The 25,902-nt window shown below is 58.0% G+C and overlaps 1 protein-coding gene across 1 annotated transcript; it reads right to left on the reverse strand.

Annotated features, from left to right (window-relative positions):
* Nucleotides 1-17,118: 17,118 nt before the first annotated feature.
* Nucleotides 17,119-22,072, reverse strand: LOC133047043 (uncharacterized protein C8orf90-like). Its single transcript, XM_061130081.1, has 2 exons — nt 21,982-22,072; nt 17,119-17,594 (listed from the first exon to the last, which is right to left on the reverse strand). The coding sequence occupies exons 1-2, from the start codon at nt 22,070-22,072 to the stop codon at nt 17,119-17,121; spliced, it is 567 nt and encodes a 188-aa protein (XP_060986064.1).
* Nucleotides 22,073-25,902: the final 3,830 nt, after the last annotated feature.

The following is a 25,902-nucleotide window of genomic DNA, read 5'->3' on the forward strand; positions in this document are numbered from 1 at the left end:
ATTTGTCACTTGACAATCCCCACCATCTCTTTTCAGTCTTGATGGCCCCTTCTGCTCTGGCTAATCCAACAGCTGTTGTCCTTGTTTTATCAGGCTAGTGCCATCAGTATATAGGACCCAATTAGGGTCTGGAACCTTGAGCCCTTCTTTAAAACAAACCCCAGATACCTTACCTCCTCTTTGTAGATTGTGCCTTCTTTTTCAACACCCGGTAACCTGCTTCCATCAACAGCTGGAGCAGTGCATTTGTCCCTTTCCAGCATTTTTCCTTGGTCTCAGGCAGCCAGCAGCAGGTCATCCCCGTATTGTAGGAGCTGACATCCATACTCTTCTGGATGGAATGAGTCCAGATCAGAAGCCAAGGCTTCCCCAAAGATGGCTGTGGAGTTAGCCTTTGTTATCTGATGCTCCCGACTGGATCTTCCCATTCAAAGGCAATGATGGGCTGTGATGCTGGGGCGAGGTGTATGCAGAAGAAGGCATCCTTGAGATCTAGGCAAGTGTAAACTTTAGTCCTCGGTGGGAGGAGGCTAAGCAAGGTATAGGGGTTTGGAACAGTGGGGTGTAAAGTCACAGTAGCCTGGTTGACTAGCCTGAGATCTTGTACAGGCCTATAGTCCTGTCTTCCTTCCCTTTTGACTGGCAGGACTGGCGTATTCCAAGCCGACTGGCACTCTACTAGAATGCCTGCTTGTTTCAATCTATTGATGTGGGGCAATATGCTGGTTCAGGCCTCCATCCATAGCGGGTACTGGCACCCTATAACTGGGATGGTGCCTGGTTTGAGTTCCATTATCACTGGGGCATGATGTTTAGCCAGCCTGGGGGGAGGGGGGGTTGTCTTCCACCCAGACCTCAGGGAATAATTGAGTTAGCTCCCTCATGCTCTTCTGGCCCACCCGGTTCTGCCTTCAGAGGCTCATGCAACCTCCACTCATCTTGGGTTTGCACTGAGAGAGAGGGCAAATAAGTCATAGAGTCCATGCAGAAGGTGGGCCTCTCCTCAAGGGAGAAAGTCACTTGTGCTCCTAGTTTGGAGAGCAAGTCTCTTCCCAACAGGGGTACTGGGCACTCAGGAATGTAGAGGAATTCATGAATCACTTGGTGCCCCCCCCCCCCCCCAATCTGACATTTTCTGGGCTGGCAAAAGGGTTTAATCATCTCTTCTTCTGATACCCCAGTTACAGCGGTAGTCTTTTTGGACAGAGGTGCCACAGGTTTTGTTACTACCAACGGTTCTGCTCCTGTATCTACCACGAAGTCAAAGTTTTGGTCCCCCACTTTTATGGTTACCATGGGCTCTCAGGGACCTGATATCTCTGAGCCCTGGCAGCCCTAGTTAATTTCCAGGTCAGCAAGCCCCACAACTGTGGGAGCTTCCTTTTCCTTCCATGCCTTAGGGCATTCATTCTTCCAGTGACCAAAAGCTCGCGGCACCGGGCACACTGGTTTGGCTGTAACGGGCCCAGGGCCTCCCTTGGGACTGGCTGAAGGGCTGTCCTGTCCCTGGGGCAGATGAGGTTTTCTGGAGGGCCCGAGTTGCACTGTAAGTCTCTTGTCTGTTCTCTTTCGTCCCCTCCGGCTCTCTGGCAGAGTGCAGTCTCTGCTTAATTCCAACGTCTCCCTCCCCCTCTTGTCAGTACTCACCGGGAGAGGCTGGTATAGCTTGGGCGGTTCGGTTGGAGCGGGATCCTGGAAGTGTTGGCCAGAGGCTTCTGTCACCGGGATCGGAGCCTGCCCAAACGGTGGCTCTACGAACTCCGGGAAAGCTGGCGGAGGAGCAGCGGCTGCTGCAGGAACTTCACCTGGCCCTGGATCGGGCATTAAGGCGGCCTCCGGTCCTGGTGAAGCACTGGGAGGCAGGCGTGTCATTATCCAGCATGGGGGAGGGGTCAGGTCATCCCCGTCCAAATCCTGTAGAATTTCCTTTTTTATCATCAGTCAATTTTTGTGCCCTTAACATTTTTCCCTTTCCCTTCTGGATACAGAACCTTGTCCAAGTAGGAGGGTCTCAAGCTAACCCTAGCCATGAGTCAATAGATGGATATTGATCCAGGTGCCCTGGCTCTCCTGTGACTACTGTATAGATTGCTTCAGCTATTTTTAACTTCACGGTGTTCTCTGGTGGCCATCCTGCTCCCATAGGGGGCCATTCGACCTCACAGAGTATGTGGAGGCAGTTAGGCTTCATCTTCACCCCATAGTCTCCTCCTAATCCCTTCTTTAAATTTTTAATCATGCACTCCGATACAGTTGCCTTAGATTCACTTTCCCCCATCTTGCTTACCTTCTCAGACCTTCTACTTTTTCTTTTCGTTCTGTCTACGAAGTTCTCAGTACCCTATGTACTTCTGATATTTCCACTCAGTGACACTTAAATTGCCATTCTGCCTCCTTCCTAATTGGGGTGAGAAGAGCCTTACCTGCCATATCCCAGAGGGAGAAGGGGGATCGGCGTGTCTTCACCTGCTGGTCAGCACAGCTGAACCAGAACATCACATGGTCCGAGACTGTTTCTCCCTTAAAGTCCATTCTGCCTTGGTGGGCTTGATCAGGTGCGGATGAAAACACAGATGGGTTAAATATCTCATGTCCCAGGCCATCTCCGGAAAAGCCAATTCATACTCACTTCTGTTTCCCCCTCCTTCTAGCCTAACAATTCCGGCGGGGGGTGGGGGGGGGGGGTCAAGAATTTCACAGCAGATGGAACACCTCCTGGGGGAGGGCAGAATACGAGCATACAAGGACCAGTTTCCTATCCTAAAAATCCCCTGGCGATCGCTTGGTAATAATTTTCCCCGAGATGGCATGGACACACCTCCTAAAAGTCCTTCACAAATTTCCTTCCTAAACCCTAGCACGCTTGTCGACCTGTGTACCAAGCAATCGCCGCCTGCCTATTCCAGGCTCCTGTGGGTCCCCGCTCCTTCTAGTCCCTTCCAGGGGGGTGATCAGGCCCCCTCTTCCACCCTGCTGGGTGGGTTCCTCCTCACCTGAGCGCTCAGTTACCCTGCTGCCGTTCACTACCTGCCAAAGCGAAGAAACCGGGCTTTGAAAGGCTGAATTCTTCCAGAGGGGCGAGGCGCCTTCCCCCCTCTAGGAGATTCAAGCCACAAAGCCTCGGGGTGGCCTCAAATGAGACCTGTCTCCTCAAAGTGAGGAGTTTCCCGGCCAACGCACCAAATGTTATAGCCACGCTTTCCGGGAAACAGACTCACTCAGAAGGACAATGCAGATAGTGGAGTGCAGTTTATTACGCCGGTGGGCCCAAGGCAGAGTCTCCTCTTAGCCAAGGACCCCGTCCAGCATTTGTGAAAATCTTTTGTACCCCATGCGTACATGTCTAAACCCACCACTTACCCCATGTGTACGTGTCTAAACCCACCGCCTACCCCATGTGTACGTGTCCAGACAGTCAATAGTCAATAAGCCCGCAGTTACATTCCAACCAGTTAATAATCGATAAGCCTGTGATTACATCCTGATGGATACGAAGAAAAGTTTATGACCTGTCTGGAGACAGGGGTGATTACGGTATGCTTCCTCTTAGGCAATGAGTAGCCTGGATGTGATCTTCAAGATTCCCCTGTCTGGAGGGGGTCTTATCCTTCCATTGTCGTCCCCACAGGCACTAAGCAGAGAGTTCAGAGTCCGCTGGAGAGGCAGCCGAGCACGGCCAGCACGGACAGGCCTGAGATGGAGTCCAGGCCCTATGAATTCCTTCTTCGCAGATGGTAAAGAATCTGCCTGCAATGCGAGAGACCTGGGTTCGATCCCCGGGTTGGGAAGATCCCCTAGAGGAAGGCATGGCAACCCACTCCAGTATTCTCACCTGGAGAGTCTCCAAGGACAGAGGAGCCTGGTGGGCTGCAGTCTATGGGGTCTCCAAGAGTCAGACACGACTGAGCAACTCAGCACCGCAGAGCACACCCCGGCTGGGCGCAGGGGAAGGGCCGTGCGAAATGGAAAGCACAGTCCTCTCTCTGCTGCGGTGACAGCTGTCGGGGCAGAACAGTGTCTGGTTCCCAGAGTCCCCAGGAACCGTTTCTCAAACGAGTGGACATACCTGGATTCTCAGAATCCTGAGACCACAAGCTCCAGCTCATGAGGGAAAGCTCCAGCTGGCCATGGGGCAGGAGCCACAGGGCCCCTGGGCCAGGTCTGCCCCTGGCAGACACGTCCCAGGGTGCTGCCCTGCCTGCAGGGCCCCCAGCTGTCATAGCAGGTGGGTCAGTGAAAAGGGGGCCTTCTGGGCTGCACCCCCAGCAGTGATGGCAACCAGACCCCCCGGGGGCCCAGCAGATGAAACCCTGCCACAACACCATCCAAGCAGCCTCAGGAGACACTGGGCCAGGCCTGGCATCCCAGAGCCATCCGTGGACCCTGGAGAGACCACTTCCGCCTGACACGCTGGCTGTTGCACTTTCCTAATGGGGCCTCAAGCTGTTTAATGTGACCTCTGCTAAAAAGTGATCGGGCCCTAATTTATTCAACTTGTCAGCTTCCATCTGCCACCCACGACTTCAGGCAAGTGTGCCAGGACTTCTGGAAGCGAGAGCGGAGCCTTCTCCCCGCCCCAGGGCAGGTTCCTGGAGGGAGTCTGGGATGACTGTTCTCCAGGGGACGCAGGGGCCCAGGCAGGAGGCCAGCCTGGGTTCTGGAGGCAGAGGGACACCACCAGCCGCGCGGGGACCAGGCTCTGGCTGAGGGGCACAAGCAGGGCCTGCCCGGGGTGTGAGGGCAGATCGGCCCTGGCAACGGGCCCAGAGAGCAACCAGGTCACCCCCTCCCCCTTGGCAGGCGGGGAAGCCAAGGCCAGGGACAAGAGGTTATAGTGCATGACCCACTCCACCCAGGAGCCTGGAAGTAACACGGCGTCTGGCCCCGGAGAACCGGATTCAGGTCCTGACACTGAGACGGTAACAGGCAGGAAGGCCAGGGGTCTCCAAACAGAGGAAAGAGGCTGCAAGTGCCAGACATTTTTCTCTCTCTTAAGCGGCAGAAAGAAACAAACCAGCGATATGTTTTTCCTTCTCTATACAAATTTAAAAGGAGGTTTCTCTTAAAATGCTGTGTTGCCATGACACCTGGTCTCACCTAAAGCTAACTACTCTCAAACCTTGAGTTAACCAATACATTTCTTTTTCTTATGGAAATGTTGTCTTAAGTTATGTTAATGTACCCCAGACTCTATCTTCAAGTTGGTTCCGCCAAACGGCCTAACCTACTTACTCAGGTATTGTTCCCCTAATCTATGTAAATGAAACTACTTGTTGGTATTCTGCCCTTTTACAAGATTCAAGTCAATCATTTTATGGCCAGGGATGATTTATCTGGTGCCATTCTAAACTTTATGACACTCCTTTCCTTTCATTAACAGGCTGTGAGTGACTATATAACATACAGCCTAAGACAAGGAGGGGGGTACTCTTTTGCCCCCTTCTGATGCCTATGTCAGAAGCTTTCTCTATCTCCTTTATACTTTAATAAAACTTTATTACACAAAAGCTCTGAGCAATCCAGCCTCGTCTCTGGCCCCGGATTGAATTCGTCTCTTCCGGAGGACCACTCCCTTGGCCTCACCAGACCCTCCCCCTCACGGCTTCATGCCCCCTCACTGACACTGCTGTCCCCTGGGAGGGACGTTACTCTCCAGGCCACTCGGCTCCAAGGAGGAATCGTGTCCCCCAGAAGTGACCGAGAGCACGCGCGGTCCCCGAGGCTGTGCCAGGCAGTGACGGGAGAGAATCACAGCCCTTGTTTTAGGAGGGCACATAAAGAGCCTGCGTGGTCGGCGCGCCCTGCTGCAGCCACGCGGTCGTTAAGACGGGAGGCCGTATTTCTCTCCATCTCCCCACAGGCCCCCCTCCATACGCAGCACGGCCGGGTCATCCCTCCAAGCCAGCCCGCCCTCCCAGACGGCACCGGCAAGCAGCTCTGCCCGGAGCAGGCCCACCTCCCAGACTGACCAGGCAGCATGGGCAGCGGGCAGCGGCGAGGAGGAGGAGGAAATGGCGGGGCGGAGGCTGTTCCCTCCACGGTACAGTTGCTGGGAGACTTTGACGGGAGCCTGAGAATAAGGGCCCCCTAGCAAAATGGATGCCGGGGCTGAATAAGCACTGTGTGGTCAGCCCTCACCCGCCCCACACGCAGCACTCAAACTGCAGTCTCATGTTCATCCAGTCTGACCTCGTTCCTTACCAACTGAGCTATCAGGGAAGCCCCTTACCTTGTTCACACTTCAGCAAAGCCCAGGGTGTGAGGTGTCACTGCCCGCACTTCACGGATGTGGCAAGTGAGGCTCAGACAGGACAAGAGCAGGCTCAGATCACCCAGCTTGTGCATTCACACTTAGACTATCTACAGTCTGATTCTCATCCATGCCATGAGTAAGGGGCTGGCCAAGTTCAGTGGAGATGTCACCTTGGATGCACAAGACTCAGGGTCTCAGAGGCTATAACTTAGGAGCTGAGCAACCCTCAGAAGTGAGCCCTGGAGACAGGAGGCTGGACATTTGTCTGCCCACTCCTGGCCCACAGATGGGGCCCCTCTCAGGGGCAATGACCCCTCCATCCTCCAGGCTGCCTGTGTGCAGGCTGGGTGTCCCAGGGACTCCCAAGGACAAGCATGAGCAAGCTGGTAGAGTGCCGGGCAAGAAAGTCCCCTCCAAGGGGTCCCATGGAGCCTGCCTCTGACCAACAGTGCATGCTCCAGCCGAGGGGGTCCCCCCTCTGCTTCTCTGCACACAGACACTGCCCTTGCAGGCCACTGAGCCAGGGCATCCACCCACCTTCCCCCACTAGTCCTGCCCTGGGCCTCCAGCCTCAGAGTAACTGTGCTCAAAGAGTCCTTGGCGGGTGCAGGATACTCTGCCTGCCCTAGTGGTCATCTGACCAGAAGTTGGTTGCCCAGCATCTCTATACCTGCGACAGCCCCATAAGCGGTCTGCATGCCCAGTCCTGCCCTTTGCTGCCCCGGGCATCTTGTCCGCCTCTGAAGCAGCCGGCTCACGGCCAGCAGCAAGTTCCGGCTTCTGGTGGTGCTGTCCGTGGTGCTGACTCGTCTAACCCTGATTTCCTTCTGAGGCTATCCAGTGGCCGATGTCCACCCTGCCCGGACCCACCAGTGAGAGGTGGCGGCCTCCACAATTGCTCCCTGGTGTTCTGGAAGAAGGCTTGGCAGCAGCCACCCTCAAAAGCACTGGAACCTGACCCTCTTTACAGGGTCAAAGAGACGACTCAGAACACAAGACAGCCGACCAGGTGGGGCTTTCATCTCCCTCTCCAGGGGCTTTTGCTGCAGAGTGCTGCCTGCTGCCAGCCTGTGTGTCTGACAGATCGATACCCCTTTGAGACTGTATCAGAGCCTCGCAGCTTGATCTTAGAAAGCCTTGCTCTTCTGCAAAAGGACGGAGCGGTCCCATTCCTTTTCAAAGCCCCAAAGGGAGGCTATGACCACAGCTCTTAGAAGGGGGTGTGCAAACACCAGGCCTGGCCCTGGTGCCTGGGACCACATCACACTTGGGGATGGGACCCCAGAAGCCTCACCAACAGAACTAGTTAAATCCAGGAGACTTTTATATATTAAGTGCCTTGAACCTGTTATAAAGTCACAACAAATGTAGAGATTCCCAGATCTGCAGATAGGGAGATAGGCTCAGAGAGACTAAGTAACTTACCAAAAGCCACACAGTAATGATTGGAGGACCCAGGGCTGACCCAGGCAGCCAGGCTCTTGGTCGGGGTTTCTGTCACACCAGTGATAGATCAGATCCGGGACCTGGTCCCCCAGCATTGCCCTAGAACCCCTCTGACAAAGCCAGCACCAAAAGGACCTTTGGCTTCCTCAAAGAAGAGCTTCCTAGCTCAAGCCTAGAGTGTCTTTGGATACAGTGGGCCAACTCCAAGCTAAGAGACACCCTCGCCCACTTTCAAGTGCCAGGGCATCAACCCCAGCCCCTCCAAGCAGCAACTTCCATACCTTCAAGGGGGCCTTGTGGACACAGTCCCAGCTGGGCTGGTTCTCCGCTCGGGAGCCTCAGGAGAGCCCTTTAAGCCCTCACAGCCTCAGTGTCCTCATCAATAAAATGGGCCTAAAATCACAGAGCTCAGAGAGTTGGGGGGAGCGGGAGGAGGGGGGCTTCAGGAACTTGGAATACCTTTGTGTTGTTTGTGTACAATGACCACAGACACACTCAGACAAAAGCATGTGCACACACGCATACACGAGCACGCACACGGGCCCACATCTGCACACCCTCACACGGGCACATGCGTGTTCGGCCTGTGCCCATGCGTGTTCTCATGCCCCGGTATTCGCAGGTGTGGCCTCGGGCAGGATTAACAGACATCAGACGCAGTACTCTGGTTATAAGAAAATACCGATCAAATATTCCAGTTAATAAGCTGAATTCAGACCCAATAAAAATGAAAACACAGAAGCAACATTCAGCACGTGAGACGTGCAGAAAGCCCTCAGGGTCTCCTCTGGGTCCCGGAGCCCACAGCTGCGGCCCGCCCCTCACCTCGCAGGTACACCGCCCAGCCTGACCTCCCAGTAGCGAACCCAAAACAGACCGGTCCTGGCGGGCAAGCTCTGGGCTGGGCCTGGGTGTCGGCGAGCAGGGGTCTCCCTCCTCTGCTCCCTCCCCAAGCAAGAAGTGGCAGTTTTTAGCAAGTGTCAACTTATTCCCAGCTGTTGTTGCCAAAAAGGGAAAAAAAAGAAAAAACTCTCCTTGGTTTCAAGGAAACTCACAACAACTTTAGAAGACCGCGTGAACATGATGGATGCGTTCATTCCCCTGAATATGCATCAAGGCCAGAGGCTCACATTTGTCACATGCGGTTTGGAGCCGCTGGAAGTGGGCCGGGCGGGCCGGGGCCCTCGTCCGGGCCTGGCATTGTTCCCCCGGAACCAACGCCAGGGTTCATGAAAGGCAGCATCTTTTCTTCCTCTTTATTCCCAGGAATAATGGCTCTTGACATAAATGACTCCCGCTAGCAATTAGCGGTGATTAATGTAGAACTCGCTGCAGAAGTGGAGGAAGTTCACTGGAGGGGGTGGGCAAAGATGGCATATTCATGGATTTGTGACAAACGCGTGTGGAACGGAAGGAGGGTGTTCCTGGGGGCTTTCTCCAGCGCTCTCGGGCCTGGGAACCAGAGGAGGCCAGTGTGGCCAGGGACTGATGACCAGGCTGGGGTCAGAGGACACACACCCCTTCCCAGGAAGCTGGCCCATCACAGACCCAGGTGCCTCGGGCTCCAGGCGGGAGGCCTCAATGGCCAGGGGAGACCAGCCGTCCTGCGGCCGGAGCCCGGCTAAGCTCAGACGCACGTCCACCCTTTCCTACAGTTACAAGCTGACCCCACAATGTGCATCCGTCCCTCTGTCCCACAGAAGAGGAGACCAGGGACCAGAGAGGACAGCGAGCTTGGCCTCGGCTCAGGGCCATCAGCGGAAGCACGGACACTGAACCAGGAACCTGCTGGTCGCTCTGCCCGCCATGGTGGCAGACCTGAGTCTCTCCAGCTGGGAGAGTGGGGGACGATGAGACTGCCTGGTCTGGGGCTGGGACGCTCTGGGGAGGGCCCTGCCCTCTCTCCTTGGGCCACAGGAGCCAGCAGAATGACATGAGCCTGAACCTCAGAACACCCTGCAAACTTCCAGCCCCCCTGCCCTCATTAACAACCCCCCACCGCCCCGGCCTGTCCCCAGGATCCCCATTAACTCCATCACGGCGGGGGAGAAGGGATGCTGGCGGTCAGCTCCTCTTCTTAATTTAATTTCAGGGCTCGTTAGCATTCAGTAATTAAAGGCCATGAGAACACTCAACACCCCGGCAACAGCCCAGCACTGGGGCCTCAAACGGCCCTCAGCAGCTCCTGCTGGAGACAGTCCCTGCCCCACGGAGAAAAACCAGGCTCAGGCCAAGTGACAGAGTGCCAATTTCACAGATGAGAAGCCTGAGGGCCTACCAAGCCAAGGGACTCCAAGTGCACCCTTCCTCGGCCATTCAAACATCTCAGCCAGCACCAGGCAGGTCCTCCTTCAGCACTGAGCCTGGGTCCCCAACACACCCATCTGTCCAAGGCCTCCACTGAGCTGAGCCTGCCGCCACCACTGGGGTCCGCCAGGCTCCTCAGGTGGCCTCCTCTCCAGCCTCCCCACCCCGGGGGATAGAAGTCCAGCTTTCCCGCTGCCCCTGCCCAAACCTCGGGCCTCCCTGACATCTCTCCTTCTGTAACCAGGAAGTTGCACTGGAGCCGCACCCCCTCCCAGGTTCCTCTTGCATTTCCAGCACGGCTCATCTGGATTATTGCAATTGCCTCTAGCTCTCCTGGGCTTCCCTGGTGCCTCAGATGATAAAGAATCCACCTGCAATGCTGGAGATCTGGGTTCAATCCCTGAGTCAGGAAGATCCCCTGGAGGAGGGCATGGCAACCCACTCCAGTATTCTTGTCTGGAGAATCCCATGGACAAAGGAGCCTGGCGGGCTCCAATCCATGGGATTGCAAAGAGTCAGACACGACTGGGCAACTGACACTTTCAATTTTTAGTGCCTCTGTGGAACCCGCGCCCAAATCTATTTTCAACCCATAACAGCAAACTGATCCTTCTAGACGAGTGCTTCTCAACCTTCCTTTCATTTTCTGCCCCTCAGCACCTAAGGAGTCTTTTTAGACATGTCTTCCTAGTTTGCCCCTCTCGAAATTTTAAGACCACAGATGAACTGTGCATCTCTGTGTGTGTACTTTATGTGTAGCTGTGCTTCAAACATAACAAGTAAGATTTCTTCACTGAAATCTTAAGAACCAGACTTAAGAACCCCCCAAGAACCAGATTTTCCCCTTGGGGGTGAAATCAGCACCACTCCTATGAATGCAGGCTTTAAAGAATTATGAAACGCTGCCATTGCTCTGCTCCAAGCCCACCAAGGAACAAGCCAAAGTTCTGTTAGTTCGGTCCTACACAAGAAACGGGTGTCCTTCACCTCCTGGGCTCCCCTCTTCACAGTCTGCCCCCCATCCCTTCCCTGGGGTCTCTGATCAAACCCCTCTCTGGTGGCCTCCCTCCCCTACCTGCCTGACACCCCTCGAGCCTCTCTGCAGCCCTGGATGGGAGCACACCCGGGGGCCTGCGACCCCCACGCCCAGGGCACATCGCAGAGCAGAGAGGCCGTCTGAAAAGGAGCAACAACAGCTCAGCGACTCCATGGAAAGCAGCAGAAGGCGCCTGGGGCCGGGACAGGAGGGCGGTGGGCCCTGCAGGACAGCGGACGGGGAGGGCGGTCCACACCCTTCTCCTGCCACGGGTCCCACAGAACCTGCCTCCACGAGGCCTGTTCACAGCTCCCTCCTCTCGTTCTACAGGGTCTGAGGCCGGGGACCTGGGCAGTCACACTCCAGGGCCGGTTTAATGCTCTGCTGTTGTCATCCTGCTATTTTCCTGATTTTGAACAAGGGCCCCTGGCCTCATCTGGCTCTGGGCCTGCACAGTCTTGCCTGCAGAGGCTGTATCAACCGGGAGGCGCTAGACTGAGCCACGGGAGGAAACAGCTTCCGAATCTCAGCAGCTGGGGCAACGATGGGCGATTCTCACTCTCGCTGCAGGTGCCTCCAGGATGCAGGACGGTGGAGGAGGCACTGTCCCCGGGGCCACGGGTCACGGGGCAGAGGAAGGAAAGCCTCCTGAGGGTCTTGTCCCAGCAGGAAGGCCTCTGGCCCCAAAGAGACACATGTCACGGTGACCAGGACTTGCTGGCCAGCACTAGTCGCAGGCCCCACCTAAACACAGGGGGCCTAGAGAGCAGGCCCCACGCAGGGAAATTCCAGAAGCAGGAGCAGGAGACACTGGGTGAAGTGCACACACCAGGGACTGCAGGGAGCCGCTCCGCCAGCCCACAGGCCCAAGCTCAGCCTTGACCTGGGCTGGGAGCTCTTCATCAGGCTGGCTCCCGCAAGCCTCCACCCAGCCCCCTCATTGTCATTCCAGGCTGCGCACAGGCCGCATCTAAGGGGGAGGGACGCAAAGTGGTCCTCGCAGCAACTCAATTAATCCTCTATCGGAAATTCTAACATGATCAATTTGGGGAGCCGGCCGACATCGCAACACAGTAATTAGGAACACGTTTCAACTCCCGGCTTCCTTTGAAGATTGTAATTGCAATTACTTAAACATTCTCACTGTTCCTCAGAGTCTGCTCCCGAGGAAACTGGAGCAGAGGCAGGGGGTGGAGGGGCCCTGACCCCTGGTCCTAGCAGTGCAGGGATCAAATGGGAGCCGTCTCCTTGGACTATGGAAGGACATGGAGTCTCCAGTCTCCCTGGGAATGCTGTGCTGGCTGGAAGGCAGAGGGAACCTGCCTCGGGTTCCGAGCTGACACCCCGACTCCTGTCCTCCCCCGGGGACCCCCCAGGATGCCCAGCTTCCCTGCTCAGCAAGCTGACAGACCCCGGTCACATTCATAACATTCAGAGCAGCCCCCACAAGCAGGTTCTAGGGGCAGAGGTCCCGCGTGACCTCTGACGGGTCACACCCTGCCCCACGTGCTGCTGTACCCGCGGTGGTGGGGGTGTAAGTGACCTGGCGAGGCTGCTGGTGCCCCGAGTGAGGGATGTGGAGAGGAGGCGTGTGCTGGGCTCCAGGGTGGAGAAGGACAGAGGAGATCCCCCCTGGGTTAAGACAATGGGAGAAGGCTAGCTGCCAGAGAGTGGACAGTCCCAGCGGGAACAGCTGGCCCTCTGCAGGCTCTCACTGCATGCCAGGCTGACCCAGGGGCCTGAACAATGAGCTCTCCCACCGCCCCCCCCCCCCAGTGTCCCACCCAGAGGCACCGTGACGTGCTCCCACCTACCACTGAGGACCTGAGGCCCTAGATACGTGCTGACCGAGGGCTACAGGGCCGGTGCACAGAGGACCCAGCTTTCTGGCAGAGGTATGTTGTCTCCCGGAGCCTGGGAGGCAGCCACTGCCCACCCCAGCGAGTACCAGGGCCCAATGTCACAGCAGTCAGCCCTGACACAACACCCACAATATTCAGTGCAGACCACCAGGCTTGCCTCTGAGAATACAGCGGAGTCTTCCGGCAAGTCAGAGGGGGTGAAACGGTCTGCAGCATTCAAAAAAAGGTGTTTCTCTCCAATTTCCAAAAATAATTGGAAGCATCATTTTTAAGATTTTATCCCCTTAGCCTAAGACTCGAAAGCCAGTCCAGGATAAAACAGCGAGGCCAGAAGTTAGAGGCGCCCTATCTGGGAGATCATGCCCGAGGAAAGCTAGGGCAGAGAGGCACAGGTGGGCTTTGAGCTCCCTAGCAGCCAGAGCAAAAAGGCCAGGCCAGGGCTTCATGGCTCTGTCTGTGAGGAGGGCAGCAGGAGACCCTGCATCCCAGAAGGGGCTGCCCAGACACTCATCCAAGGGGCAATGAGCAGAGGTCCTGAGGTCTCCCAACACTCCCCGCCCCCACAGGTTTCTTGATGCAGGAAGTCTTCCACCCCTGAATGCCCCACCCCCGCACTGAGTGGGTGGTCAGGAGACAACTTAGATGATCAACCTTGCTTCACATGAAAGAGTAGAGGTCCCGCTGTGGCCATTTCTGACCCAAGCTTCTCTCCAGGAACAGCGTACTTAATTGGAAGAGAAAATGCATGATTTAGCAAAAAAAAGTCAACCCAGGGGCCACACCCCAGGGCTCACACCTCCTGGCTGTGATGGACATGGGAGTCACCTCCCCAACATCCCTTCCAGTCCCCTCAAGCTGATCCAGGATACCGTTCCTGCCCTTATTCTTAGAATCCAGTCAGGGTAACCCCACCCACTGGTCATAGGGATTGGTTCAGGAAATACATGCCTAGGTCAGTGAGTACAGGATACTGTCTGATTTAGGACTAGACACGTGACCCTGCTGGACCAATGGGCCATTCAGGGAGGCTTCTTGGGGCTTGAGATGGATCCATTCTTCCATGAGAACTCTGGGAAGTCAGTGACCAGGGAGAATGAAAAGTCAGGAGGCGCATCAGGCATGCTGTCATCATTAAGGAAGCTAGTCGGAGAGATAGACCCAATCTTGAGCTCCTGGATCAAACCTTACTTGAAGCTCAGCTTATTTCTGGATCTTCCAGTTACATGAACCATTCTTTTTAACTTTCTCCCATTTAAGCCTGTTGTAGCCAGGCCTTTCGTGGCTATAATGTGGAGTTCTAATAACATGCTGGCTTATGCTTTTGGACACATCCCTTCCCCTCTCTAGGCCCCAGGGCCCTCTTCCACCCACTGACCTCATGGAACTACAGGGCAGATGAAAAGATGCAGTAAGCATGAAAGGGCTTTGGGATCCTAGAGTCTTGTGGGAAAAGAGTCTTCCCCATAAATGGAAGGCTATTTATCAGACAATGAGAGTCTCTTCTTGCTCATTGTGCTCTGGCCTTGCACCCGCTGCTTCCAGTCCTGTGACCTTTGAAGCTTTATTTTTAATTGCTCAGCCTTTGCACAGTCTGTCCCCTCTGCCTGGAGCCCCCTCCCCAAAAGTTCAAGTGACGGGTCCTCCTCACTCTTCCAACCTCAGATGTCACCTCCTCCAAGAGGCCCTCATGACCACATTGTTTGAAATAGGACCTGTCCTTACTCATTTTCTTCATAGTACTTACTGCTGTTTTTATTTTTTTAGTCATGTTTGTTTCTTTAGTAGGTTACTTATTTGGTTACTTATCTTTCTCCCCTTGGTCAGTACTTCTCAGACTAGAGGTGGTAAAGGGCCACATTTTTATTTCCAACATGTCATAGACAGATACTTCCATGTGTGCATGCTAAGTCGCTCAGTGGTGTCCGACTCTTTGCGACCCCATGGACTGTAGCCCACCATGCTCCTCTGTCGATGGGATTCTCCAGGCAAGAATACTAGAGTGGGTTGCCATGTTCTCCTCCAGGGGATCTTCTGGACCCAGGAATCAAACCCGCATCTTTTATGTCTCCTGCATTGGCAGGCAGGTTCTTTACCACTAGCACCACCTGGGAAGCCCCAATACCTCCATGCTGCTGCTGCTAAGTCACTTCAGACATGTCCGACCCTGTGCGACCCCATAGATGGCAGCCTACCAGGCTCCTCCATCCCTGGAATTCCCCAGGCAAGAACACTGGAGTGGGTTGCCATTTCCTTCCCCAATGCATGAAAGTGAAAAGTGAAAGGGAAGTTGCTCAGTCATGTCCAACTCTTTGTGACCCCATGAACTGCAGCCCACCAGGCTCCTCCGTCCATGGGATCTTCCAGGCAAGAGTACTGGAGTGGGTTGCCATTGCCATAAACTACATTAAAAATACATTTCTAGAAAAATTTCTATTTAAGGAATATACTAAATATAAACTCCAAATTCTTATCACACTTTACAGTTATAAAGCTACTCTGGCACCTTATAAAAGTTTCTAAACAGTTCCTCCTGATGTATGCTGTTTTTGGGTGAATTGCAGGCTCGGTCTCCACAGCACAAGGAAGGCAGAGTTTAAACACTGGCTTCCCCGTCCTGGAGGCGGGCTGGCGGTGCGGCAGTCCCCATGCGGTCTCCCGGGGTTCCCAGAGGGGCTTCCATACACCTGCGGGCCTACCTAGCTGCACAGCCGCCCCCCACTGGCTTCCTTCCCTTCTCTCTCTCACCTCCTCACTCCCCTACCTATGTTTCCGAGGGTCACCTCCCGCATCAGTCACCTGCACTCAAATCCACGTTTAGGGCCTGCCTCTGGGGAAACCCGAACAATTAGTATTCAACACAGGGATATTGATAGAATCCCTTAACAGAGTCATTTCTGTTACCCTGTCAGGATTCACATGCATGAGGATTGCGGTGTAACCACCGCACATGTCTATAAAATTGGAGAGATGGGACCAATCTCTCCACCAATCTCGCCACAAGTGGAAAGGAACCTGGAGCAGGGTCAGGGGTCTTGTGGGGTCCCCACCAGAGAAGGGGGAAGCTAAGGACCCCTCTTGCAGAGGCTGAGCCCCTGTCCTCCAGAGCTGAGCATTTCTTGTCACTGGTTCTCCTGCACACCAAGCAAGACTTTGGAAAAACCATCTCTGCCCACCACCAGGAAGCTATAAATAACTCCCGGATTAGAAGAAAGATAAAAAAAAAAAGCTCCGATTCCATCTGTACTTGAGTAAGAATGCGCCCTCCAGCCCCCTGCCTCCTGCACGCCTCGGATCCAAGCCCCCAACAAGAGGAAAGCTGAGCCTTGGCCGGCAGGTGGGAGAAGAATGTCACCCGGGCCCTGCGTCCAGCGGCTCTGCCCGGCACCAGGAGTCCACGATAGACTGGCCTCTGCCAGGGCTTCTCACCTACAGAGGGAGACACCCAGGATGGAGGCCAGGTCACCAACGGCCTCAGCCGATCTCTCAGCCCCATAAGAGGGGTGGGGGTGGGAGTGGGGGGCAGGAGGACCCTCTTCTCTGCAGAGCCAGCACAGAGGGCTGGCAGGAAAGCAGCGGCCTGGGGACTGGGCTCCCCGTGTGATGCTTGTGTCCTGGCGCCTGTTTCCCCATCACATCCTCCCCGCCCCCTCCTGCCCTGTGCTCCTTCCCTCCCATCTCTCCATCCGCGCCCCTCACCCGACCCTGATGCCCCTCTGTCCTGGAAGACAGGACCCCTGCTGAACTTGCAGTCACAAGGGAACCAAATCGCAGGTGCTCCCAGGAGCGCTGGGACCCAGGGTCCTCACCTGCAGCATGGGGGCGCTAATGCCCACCAAGAGGCTGTGACCAGGGTCCCAGAGGGCCACCCACCCACCCCCCACTATCCCAGGTCCTCTCCCCGCCACGAGGGCCACCCACTCCCCCCCACTATCCCAAGTCCTCTCCCCGCCACGAGGGCCACCCACCTCCCCACTATCCCAGGTCCTCTCCCCCTCACAGCTGCTCCCGGCCTAGCCAGCCCATCAAGGCTGCCACTCTGACTTCCCGCCTTGATTCATTAGCCACTTGGGACAAAGTGGACATCCCACAACACCGCGGACCCGGCCCCCGGGGCTCTGCTGGCACCAGACGCCCGCCCAGGTGTGTCTGGCAAAGAGCCTCGGGGCGGGAGAAGCAGAGGCATTGCACGCTTTATTGACAATCTCGGGACTGCGCTAGCCCAGCCGGGGGGCACCCCCGCTGGGGGAAGCGGCCTCGGGCCCAGGGAAGGCGCTGCCCGCTGCGCCGGGCGCGGGCGCCAGCAGCACCCGGCCGGGCCGGGGGCCGGCACCCGCGTGCGCGTAGCTCAGCGCCAGCTGCTCCAGGCGCCGCTTGCGCAGCGCCGCCTGCGCCGTGCTGTGCAGGGGCCGCAGCAGCGCGGGGGGCGGCGCGCCCGGGCCCCGCAGCAGGAAGTCGAAGCCCGTGCGGTCGTGCGGGTCGTAGAAGAGCGGCCCGCGAGCCGGGTCGGGCCCCGGCGGCCAGGCGAACGGGAAGGGCAGCGTGAAGTCCTCCGTGAGCACGCGGATGGCGAAGTCGTTCTCCTTGCCCAGCGCGCGGTAGGCGCGCCCGATGCCGCGGAAGTGCGCCTCCCACAGCTGCGCGTCCCCGCCGTAGATGTCCGGGAACGGGGGCTCCTGGGGCGCGGCGGGGCCTGCGGGCAGGGATCGCGGAGCGGCCAGAGATAAGCGACTCCCGCAGCCACCCGCGCTGAGCCAGAGAGGCCAAGGGGGCCACGTGGAGACAGCGAGGGGAGGGGTACCGGAGAGGGAGACTAATTTCCAGGGACAGCGCTAAGGAGCTGTGAGCGGCAGAAAGGCCCGGAGGGGTGTGTTAGAATATAGCCACTACATACTATTTGGGCGGAAAGTTTCAGAAGGGGAGGAGTCTGGATAGCTTTGGATAGCCTGCTGTGGACCTGGGGTCATCCCCAGAGAGCAGGGGTGACCTGATGACTCTCAGTGGAAAGTCGATCCTGGGCCTGGGCAGAGGATGGACTGCGGGGGAGGGAGACAGAGCCAGGTGAGGGTGAATTCGAAGGAGGACCCAGCAGGGCCAGCATGGAGGGGCCAGAGCCGGCCTTGTGTCAACATATGGGGGGAGGGGGGAGCCCTGCCTGGGCACGGGGATCTGGGACCCAGGGGGGGGCTGACCAGCTTGACCAGCTTCACCAGGGAGAAGGATCCGGTTGGAAGCTGGGCTGGTGCTGTGTCCGTGGGACACCCCCTTCCCCCTCACTCCAGGAGCACATTCCAGGAGAAATGGGGACATGGCTGATCGCTGACTCACACATGGATTCCCAGGAGGCGGGGGTCTGGTGAAATTCAGGGGTCCGCACTCAGATATCATGTGTGTATGGACGCAGCACTGTGCCCCTGGGTGGGGGCCTCTGCACCCGTGAGGCCCATCCATCCATGGTCCCAGGCAGCAGCCCAAGCCGCCACTCCAAGCCCACACCTTCTATGAGCTGCTAGGAGAGACCCTTCCCCCTTGCCCCCTTCCTTCCTTCAGCAAAGTGCTTAGCTCTGGGGACACTGAACTCAACGATGCAACCATGGGCCCTCCCTGGGTATAGATAAGCCTCTGGGGACACAGGACCACCTGGGCAGCTCCTTGGAGACAAGGCAGGACTCAGGGGGAGGGCCTGGGAGGAGGTGATGGATGAACCCATACAAGGCTCTGAGCGTGAGTTCTTAGGTCCTCCCCCCACACCCCTGTGAGGGGCAACAGCACTCAGCCTGTTTTCCTGGTGAGAATGCAGACCCAGAGAGGCCCGCCCTGAACTGATGGCCGCAGGCGCGCCCCCGTGCCCACCCTCCTGCTAGGGGCCCCTGGACGATGACTCTCCTCCCCTGCTAAGTACCCTGGGGCATCTGCTGTGTGCCAGGCTCTGCCACAGCTGTGTACCGCACACACTCGGCTTCTCCCAGGCCAGGGACAGGAGCCAGCAGACCTGGGTCAGAGGTGCTTCCTTCACCTGGGAGAGCGTGGTCTGGGTTCTGGATTCCCTGAGCCTCAGTTTCCTCATCTGAAAAATGGAAACAGTTGAGCCTGTTCTGCCATCCTTGTGGATAAGGAGGTCATGAACCTTTGTGAACCTCTTTGTCAGGTCCTCCTGTGACCCGCTTTATCAGTGGGAAGTGCCTTCCTAGCTCAGCACCAAAGCGGTTGCTTCCAGAATCACAGACCCCAGTGGACTGGCTCTGAGCAGGGTGTGAAGCCAGAGGGGCTGGCTCGGGGCCCACTGCACTCAGCACCTTGGACAGGTCCGAGGCAGCCTTGCCTGAGCCTCAGATTTGGATGGCAGAATGGCTGTGCCCCCACCCCGGGCAGCCTGTCCTGTCCACCGGGACACCTCCTCCCTGAAGGCCTCCAGGGTGAGTGGCCGGAGGCACAGCACTGCACTGGTGTCCACAGCACTGGCCTGGCCTCACACTTAGTACCAGCAGGCGGTGGGCTGTGCAGAGGCGCTTTGGGGTGTTGCTGTGGGCCAGGGGTGAGAGTTGTGGAGAAGAGGGGAGGGCCCCCGGGGGGCAGGAGAGGACTGACCACCCCTGACTGGCAGTTAGCCAGGTGGGTCTGGTGGTTGCAGAGCAGACAGGTGAGGGGTAGGGGCCGCCACGCAGACCACAAGGCGGCCAGGGCAGCAATCCAGGGCAGAGGGGCTGGGGGCTCAGCGGAGAGAAGTGCTGCTTCTACATGTGTCTTGAAGATGGAGCCCACAGGCTCTGCCGATGGAGGGGCTGGTGGGGGAAGGGGAGGGGAGCAAAGGGAAGACTCGCAGTTTCTGGCCTGAGCCACTGGAGGAAAGGAAGCCCCATATACTGAGAGGAGCAACTTGGGGCTAGGGGCTCAAGAGTCTAATTCTGGACCGGTGATGCCTTCAGACAGGCCGGGGAAGAGGTGCAGAGGAGAGTTAGCTAGAGTCTTGGCTTGAGGTGGGGGGCTCCAGGCTGAAGACAGACAGACTCCTGGGAGATGGTGGCATTTAAAGCCACAGGGGATCCCCCGGTGGTCCAGTAGTTAGGACCCATGCTCTCACTGGCGCAGAACTGGACGTGATCGTGAGACAGAGAGGGAAGAAGCCTGAGCAGCCGGCCTGGGCCCCCAGCTTCCCCAGGTCAGGGAGAGAAGGTGAAGCAGCAGTGATGGGAGAGGAGAAGGGCAGGCTGGGGCTCTGGGAGTCAGCGGGGAGGGGCCCTGGGCCCTGAGCTGCCCCTTCAAATCCACCGCGTATGTCTCTCAGTCGTGTCCGGCTCTGTGCCACCCCATGGACCCTAGCCCGCCAGGTTCCTCCGTCCATGGGATTCTTCAGGCAAGAATACTGGAGTGGGTTGCCATGCCCTCCTCCAGGGGATCTTCACAATCCAGCGATCAAACCCGCGTCTCCTATGTCTCCTGCATTGGCAGGCGGGTTCTTTACCACTAGCACCACTTGGGAAGCCCCTGAGCTGCTGATGGTCATGTCAAAGGGCACCTGAGAACTGACCTCAGGTTCAGCAGCATGGAGGTCACCCCTGACCCTGACCAGAGCTGCTGTGGCCAAGTCCAGGAATGAGGGGCTGGGTCCACTGCATTCCAGAGCAAATGGGAGGGAAAGACTGGGAGGCAGCACGTACGTATAAATAACCTTTTCCAGGAGTTTTGCTAAAAATGGGGAGCAGAGAAATAGGGCGGTAGCTACAAGGGAAGTGGGGTCAGGAGACAGGATGTGTAGCTGCATGCTTTTATGTCGATGAGAAAGATCTCGTAAAGAGAAAATGTCAGAATGCGGGAGAGGAGGGTGGAGAGGTGCTGGAGTTACGGCCGTGGGCAGGTGAGGCTGGGAGGGGGTGGTTCGTGCAGGAGCAGGCGGGGGAGCACGGGGCCCGCGGGCCCAGGTGCAGTGGGCGGCTGCCGTGCCCGGAGCCTGTGGGGGTCCTCTCTCTCCGTGAGAGCAGGAGCAAGGCCAGCAGCTGAGCGTGAAGAGGGAGAGGGGGGTGGGCGCTGGGAGCGGGGGTGCGAGACAGTTGCTGGGAGAGAGGAGGGGCTGGGCAGGAGGAGGGATGCAGTGGGACTCTGGCACGCAGCCCCCCCTGCAGCTCGCCGCCAGGAATGTAACGGGAGCATTAGCCTGGTTGAGTTGATCCCCAGCTCCGCTCAAGCTCAGCTGTGCGGGTGCCCGCGAGGAGTAGGCAGAGAGCTGGGGCGGGGGGGTGCCATCAGATGGGAGAGGGCACAAGGCAGGAGGGTGTGGTGAGGGTGTGATGATCACTGCAGAGCTGGATGGGGGCGTGAGGGGGTGGGACCGGGGGGAGGAGGCAGGGAACAGGCTGCAAACAGTGGGCTATGGTTCTGCCCACGGGGTGCTGGAGTCCTGGTCCCCAAATTGGGGTCAGCGCCGGGCTGCAGTTTGGATGCTGGCGAGACACGACCACCGCAGGGGTGGCTGGGGGACACGTTTCCGAGAGGTGTCTGGGGGACTGAGGGGCAGGAGAAGGAGAGATCGCCCATGTCATGGCAGCACAGGTGGAGACAGGGTCAGTGTCCAGGTCCCAAAATCCACGGGGCGGGGAGGGTAAGAGCCCGCCTAGTACGCGCAGTGGGTGTGCACCTCCTTTTGTTGTTGTTGCTGACCACGTGGCACGTGGGGTCTAGTTCCCTGACCAGGGATAGAACCCACACCCCCTGCATTGGGAGTGCGGACTCTTAATCACTGGTCCACCAGGGAAGTCCAAGAGTCTACTTCTGAGGAGCTGGGACTAGCCCTGGGCTTATACAGAGGTGGGGGGAGGGGGCCGGAGAAGGAACTGGAAGGGCTTTGAGGAGTAAGGAGGACCCTGGCCCACTTCCCGGCTCAGGGTCCATGGGCTGCAGGACCCCGGGGAGGGCTACAGGACAACAGGAAGGAGAACTGTCGGGGGATGGGGTGCTCGCCCCCACCCTGCCCTGCCCTGCTGTGTGACCCTGGGGAAACCCCCCCCCCAAGAAGAGGTGGGGGCGCTGCCTTCTCTCCCACGTCCTCAGAGCCCAGCTGCCATGAGCACCCCCTTCTCCTCCACCCCGAACCCCTCCGCGTGTCTCACCTGGAGTGGCTACAGGACACGGGGGCAGACCTGCCGGGCTGGGGTCCCCGGAACAGGGGGAAGCCATGTCAGCAGCCTGGGGTCAGGCTTGTTTACCCAGCTGCCCAGGAGACTGGGGGAGGGGCCTTCTGGGGAGGCGAGAACCTTGAATTTAAAGGGACCCCACCCAGAAGTGCCCTGGGGCTAGGGGGGGAGGGTCAGCAGGCACGGGGGCCTCTCCCCTGACCCCCCATGGCTCACCTGGCCCTTCTCAGGAGCCTTGGGGACCCCACCCTGGTGCTCGGAGACCTCTGTCCTCAGCCCAGTGACCCTCCCAGGTTAATCCCTCCCTGCTGGCTCTGAACCTTGGAGCCCGGCAAGGGGCTGGACAGCCTCCAGCTCTCCTCTGGAAGCCCTGGGGAGCATGTTTTAGCTCCACCAACAAAACGACCGGGGGCAGCACAGGATACAGAGAATCCCCCTGTGCTCCTCAAGCTGGCGAGAGAGGAGCGCACGGCTCCCTCCTGTTTACCCCCGTGTGAGCCCACAGCACAGCTCCTGACCCACGATGGCCAGGTGCTCTGGGCACAGGCATGTGAAGACCGCCTCCTCCATCAGGGAGACCCGGTCCCGAGTGCCAGGGGCGATCCTGAGAAGCGGCGACCCAGAGCCCAGGTGGCTAGTGGTAAAGAGGTAAAGAGTGGTAAAGAGTCCTCCTGCCAATGCAGGGGACTCAAGAGACGAGGGCTGGATCCCTGGGTTGGGAAGATCCCCTGGAGCAGGAACTGGCAACCCGCTCCAGTATTCTTGCCTGGGAAATCCCATGGAAAGAGGAGCCTGGCGGGCTACAGTCCATGAGGTCACAAAGAGTCGGACACAGCTGAGCACACACACATCGCCCTGCCTGGCACGCACCGCATCCCACCCAGCAGTGCGTCCGGAGCCCCTGGCCAGGAAGGCGTGGAGTGGGATGTGGGGGAGGCCAGGAAGGCTGAGGGCCTGGCCCTCGTGGGACTGGTGGGCGGGAGCACGGCCAGCCCTTGGGCCTCAAAGGCAGCCGAGGGATGCCTGTGTCTCACGGACCGGCCCGCTTCCCAAGGCCCTGTGCTGCAGCCACACAGGCCACCAGACGCCAGCTCTCAGGGCAGACGTCGTACCAGCTCAGCCCAGCCCGGCGACCCTGGGCGGCCGCTTGCTATCCGCATGGTGGGGACAACACAGGAGAAAAACCTGACATGACATTCTACAAATGGCCACTGAACACCGTGGACAAGACAGGTCTGTTAGTAGCCACTCAAGGCCTGCGTAATAGGGTAACCGCCAAACCGTGGTAACAAAGAGCAACCTGCAGCCATCCAGCGGTCCAGGGCTCCAGCGCAGGCCCGGCTCCTTCTGGCTGTGGCCCCGCCCCTTGAGGGCGTGGTCTCATCCACTGTCCTTCCCATCTCCTTCTCAACCTGGAAGAGGAGGATGGGGGACCCTCTCTGGCCAGCAGTTTCCCTGGTGGTTCAGCTGGTAAAGATTCCTCCTTCAACGCAGGAGACCCCGGTTCGATTCCTGGGTCAGGAAGATCCCCTGGCGAAGGGATAGGCTACCTACTCCAGTAGCCTTGGGCTTCCCTGGTAGCTCAGATGGTAAAGAATCTGTCTGCAGTGCAGGAGACCTGGGTTTGATCCCTGGGTCAGGAAGATCCCATGGAGGAGGGCATGGCAACCCACTCCAATATTCTTGCCTGGAGAAGCCCATAGACAGAGGAACCTGGTGGGCTGCAGGCAGAACCTGGCAACCATGGGGTCGCAAACAGTTGGACACAACTAAGCGACTAAGAACAGAAATTGTACACTTCATTTCTCAAATGCCAGGGCTGGAATTAAGTCAGCTGGTTGCTCTTGGCTGCAAGGGAGGCTGGGGAATGTAGTTGCAGCTTGGCAGCCAGGATTTGAAGGGACAGCTGCTGGCTGGCCTGCCCCCACATTTAGGACAGACAGGTCCAGTCTCCCACCAAAGCACGTTGTATTGTTTCCTAGCGCTGCTGTGACAATCACCACAACGTCGGTGGTTTAAGACAGCATCACTAGGATGCAGTCAAGGGCCGTGCTAACCCCACGGCTCCCAGGAGAACTGGCTCCTCCCTCTTCCTGCTCCTGGGGGCTGCCAGCATCCCTTGGCACCCACCCCCCCCAACCCCCACGCCCACCTCTGTGGGCACATGGCCTCCTCCTCTTCTGTCTGATAAAACTCCCCCTACCCCTCTCCATAAGAATGCAAACGGTTGCTTTAAGGGACCACCCAGATAATCCAGATAATCTCCCCATCGGAAGAGTCTTAACTTAATCACAGCCACAAAGCCCTTTTTTTTTGCCTTATAAGGTAACAATTACAAGTTCCAAGGATTGGAACATAGCTCTCTTTGGGAGGCCGTTATTCAGCCTCGCTCCTGGCCCTAAGGAACGATTTGAGGACAGGACTTGACCCCAGGGCACATGGTAGGGATGAGAGAGGCGGGTGATTCAGGTTAAGTGGTCATCTCCGGGAGCTGCTGGGGCTCAGCGCCCCCACCCAGGCCATCCTGTCTGAAGGTGAGGGCCTAGTCACCCACCCACCCTATCAGTCATGAGTTAAGCACTGCTGCCTGGAGAGGTGATGCCTTGAATCTCCCACCAGCGGACAGAGAACCCTTCAGACAAAGAAACACAGGGGCTGGCATGGAGCCCCCGGGACAGGAAGCGCCCGGGGCATGGGAATGGGGCAGACCCATAGTTCCCCAGTCCCCACCTCAGGGAGCGCACAGCCTGACTGCACAGAGGGTAGAGGTCAAGCCCATGAAACAGACACCCGTGGGGATGAGGATGGGAGAGGAAACTCTCAGGGACCAGTGGGGTGGCAGCAGCAGGGGTAACCCCCGGAGACCATCCCATGTCAAGGTCAGCCTCTTGGAGAAATGACACTAACGCTGAGAGTCAAGATGGGATGTCACGTGGAGGGAGGGAAGGAGGGCCTGAGGACGGGCCCTTACAGACACCCTGTGGCGGCCGCGAGCTCAGCACCCGGGGATGAGCTACCGCCCGGAGGGGCGGGGCAGCGGCTGAGCAGGGAGTCAAGGGAGGGGCACCGAGGAACAGGGGGCCTTCTGCAGCCTGGGGTCCAGACCCCAGCGTTTCCACCTCCTCCATCTCCGCGGCCACCTCCCTTCTCAGCAGGTCAGCCCCCGCCCCTGGCCCCCACTGCACAGAGGGAAGGGCAGAGCGAGGGGGCCAAGCTGAGCGTGGCGTGGGCACAGGCTGCGGGCCGCGGGCAGGGCCCCCGCCGAGGAGGAGGGGCGGGTAGGCCCTCACAGCCCAGACTCCCCACGTAATCCCCTCCTGGCGCTGCACCGCCTCTTGGTTATTTTTAAAATCTCATTTTTCAGAAAGTGGAGAAGAAAACCTCTTTCTTTGGACTTTTCCCCCCTTTTTTTTCCTGTGAAAGATTAGGAGAGGGGTGTGGAGGGAGGAGGGAGCCTGGAAGAGCAGGAGGCACCTCTGGCAGCGCGCCTGCTTGGGGGCCAGGGCCTCCGCTGACTGCCGCCCCCACCCCCGGCGGCCCTGGAGACACGAGGCGGGACCCCTCCTTGGACCGCCAGGTCTCAGCTGCTGCTTTCGCCCAGCGGGCGCGTTGTCGGCGCCAGCTTTACACTGGAGCATGGCAGGGTGGGGGTTCCGGGTGTCCACCCTCATGGGGTGCAGGGCCTGTGGGGAGAGAGGGCCAACAGAGATCCGCCCCGGGCTGGGAGGCTGGGGGAGGGGCAGGAACTGCCTGGAGGAGGGCCCGGCAGAGGGCAGGGAGGGTTCTAGAGGCGAGGACTGCACGCATGGGCAGAGCCCGGTGAGCCTGGGTGGCTGGCAGGACATGGACTGACCTCAGGGGCCAGGGAGCCCG

Source organism: Dama dama, chromosome 26, assembly GCF_033118175.1.
Source record: "Dama dama isolate Ldn47 chromosome 26, ASM3311817v1, whole genome shotgun sequence".
NCBI lineage: Eukaryota > Metazoa > Chordata > Mammalia > Artiodactyla > Cervidae > Dama > Dama dama.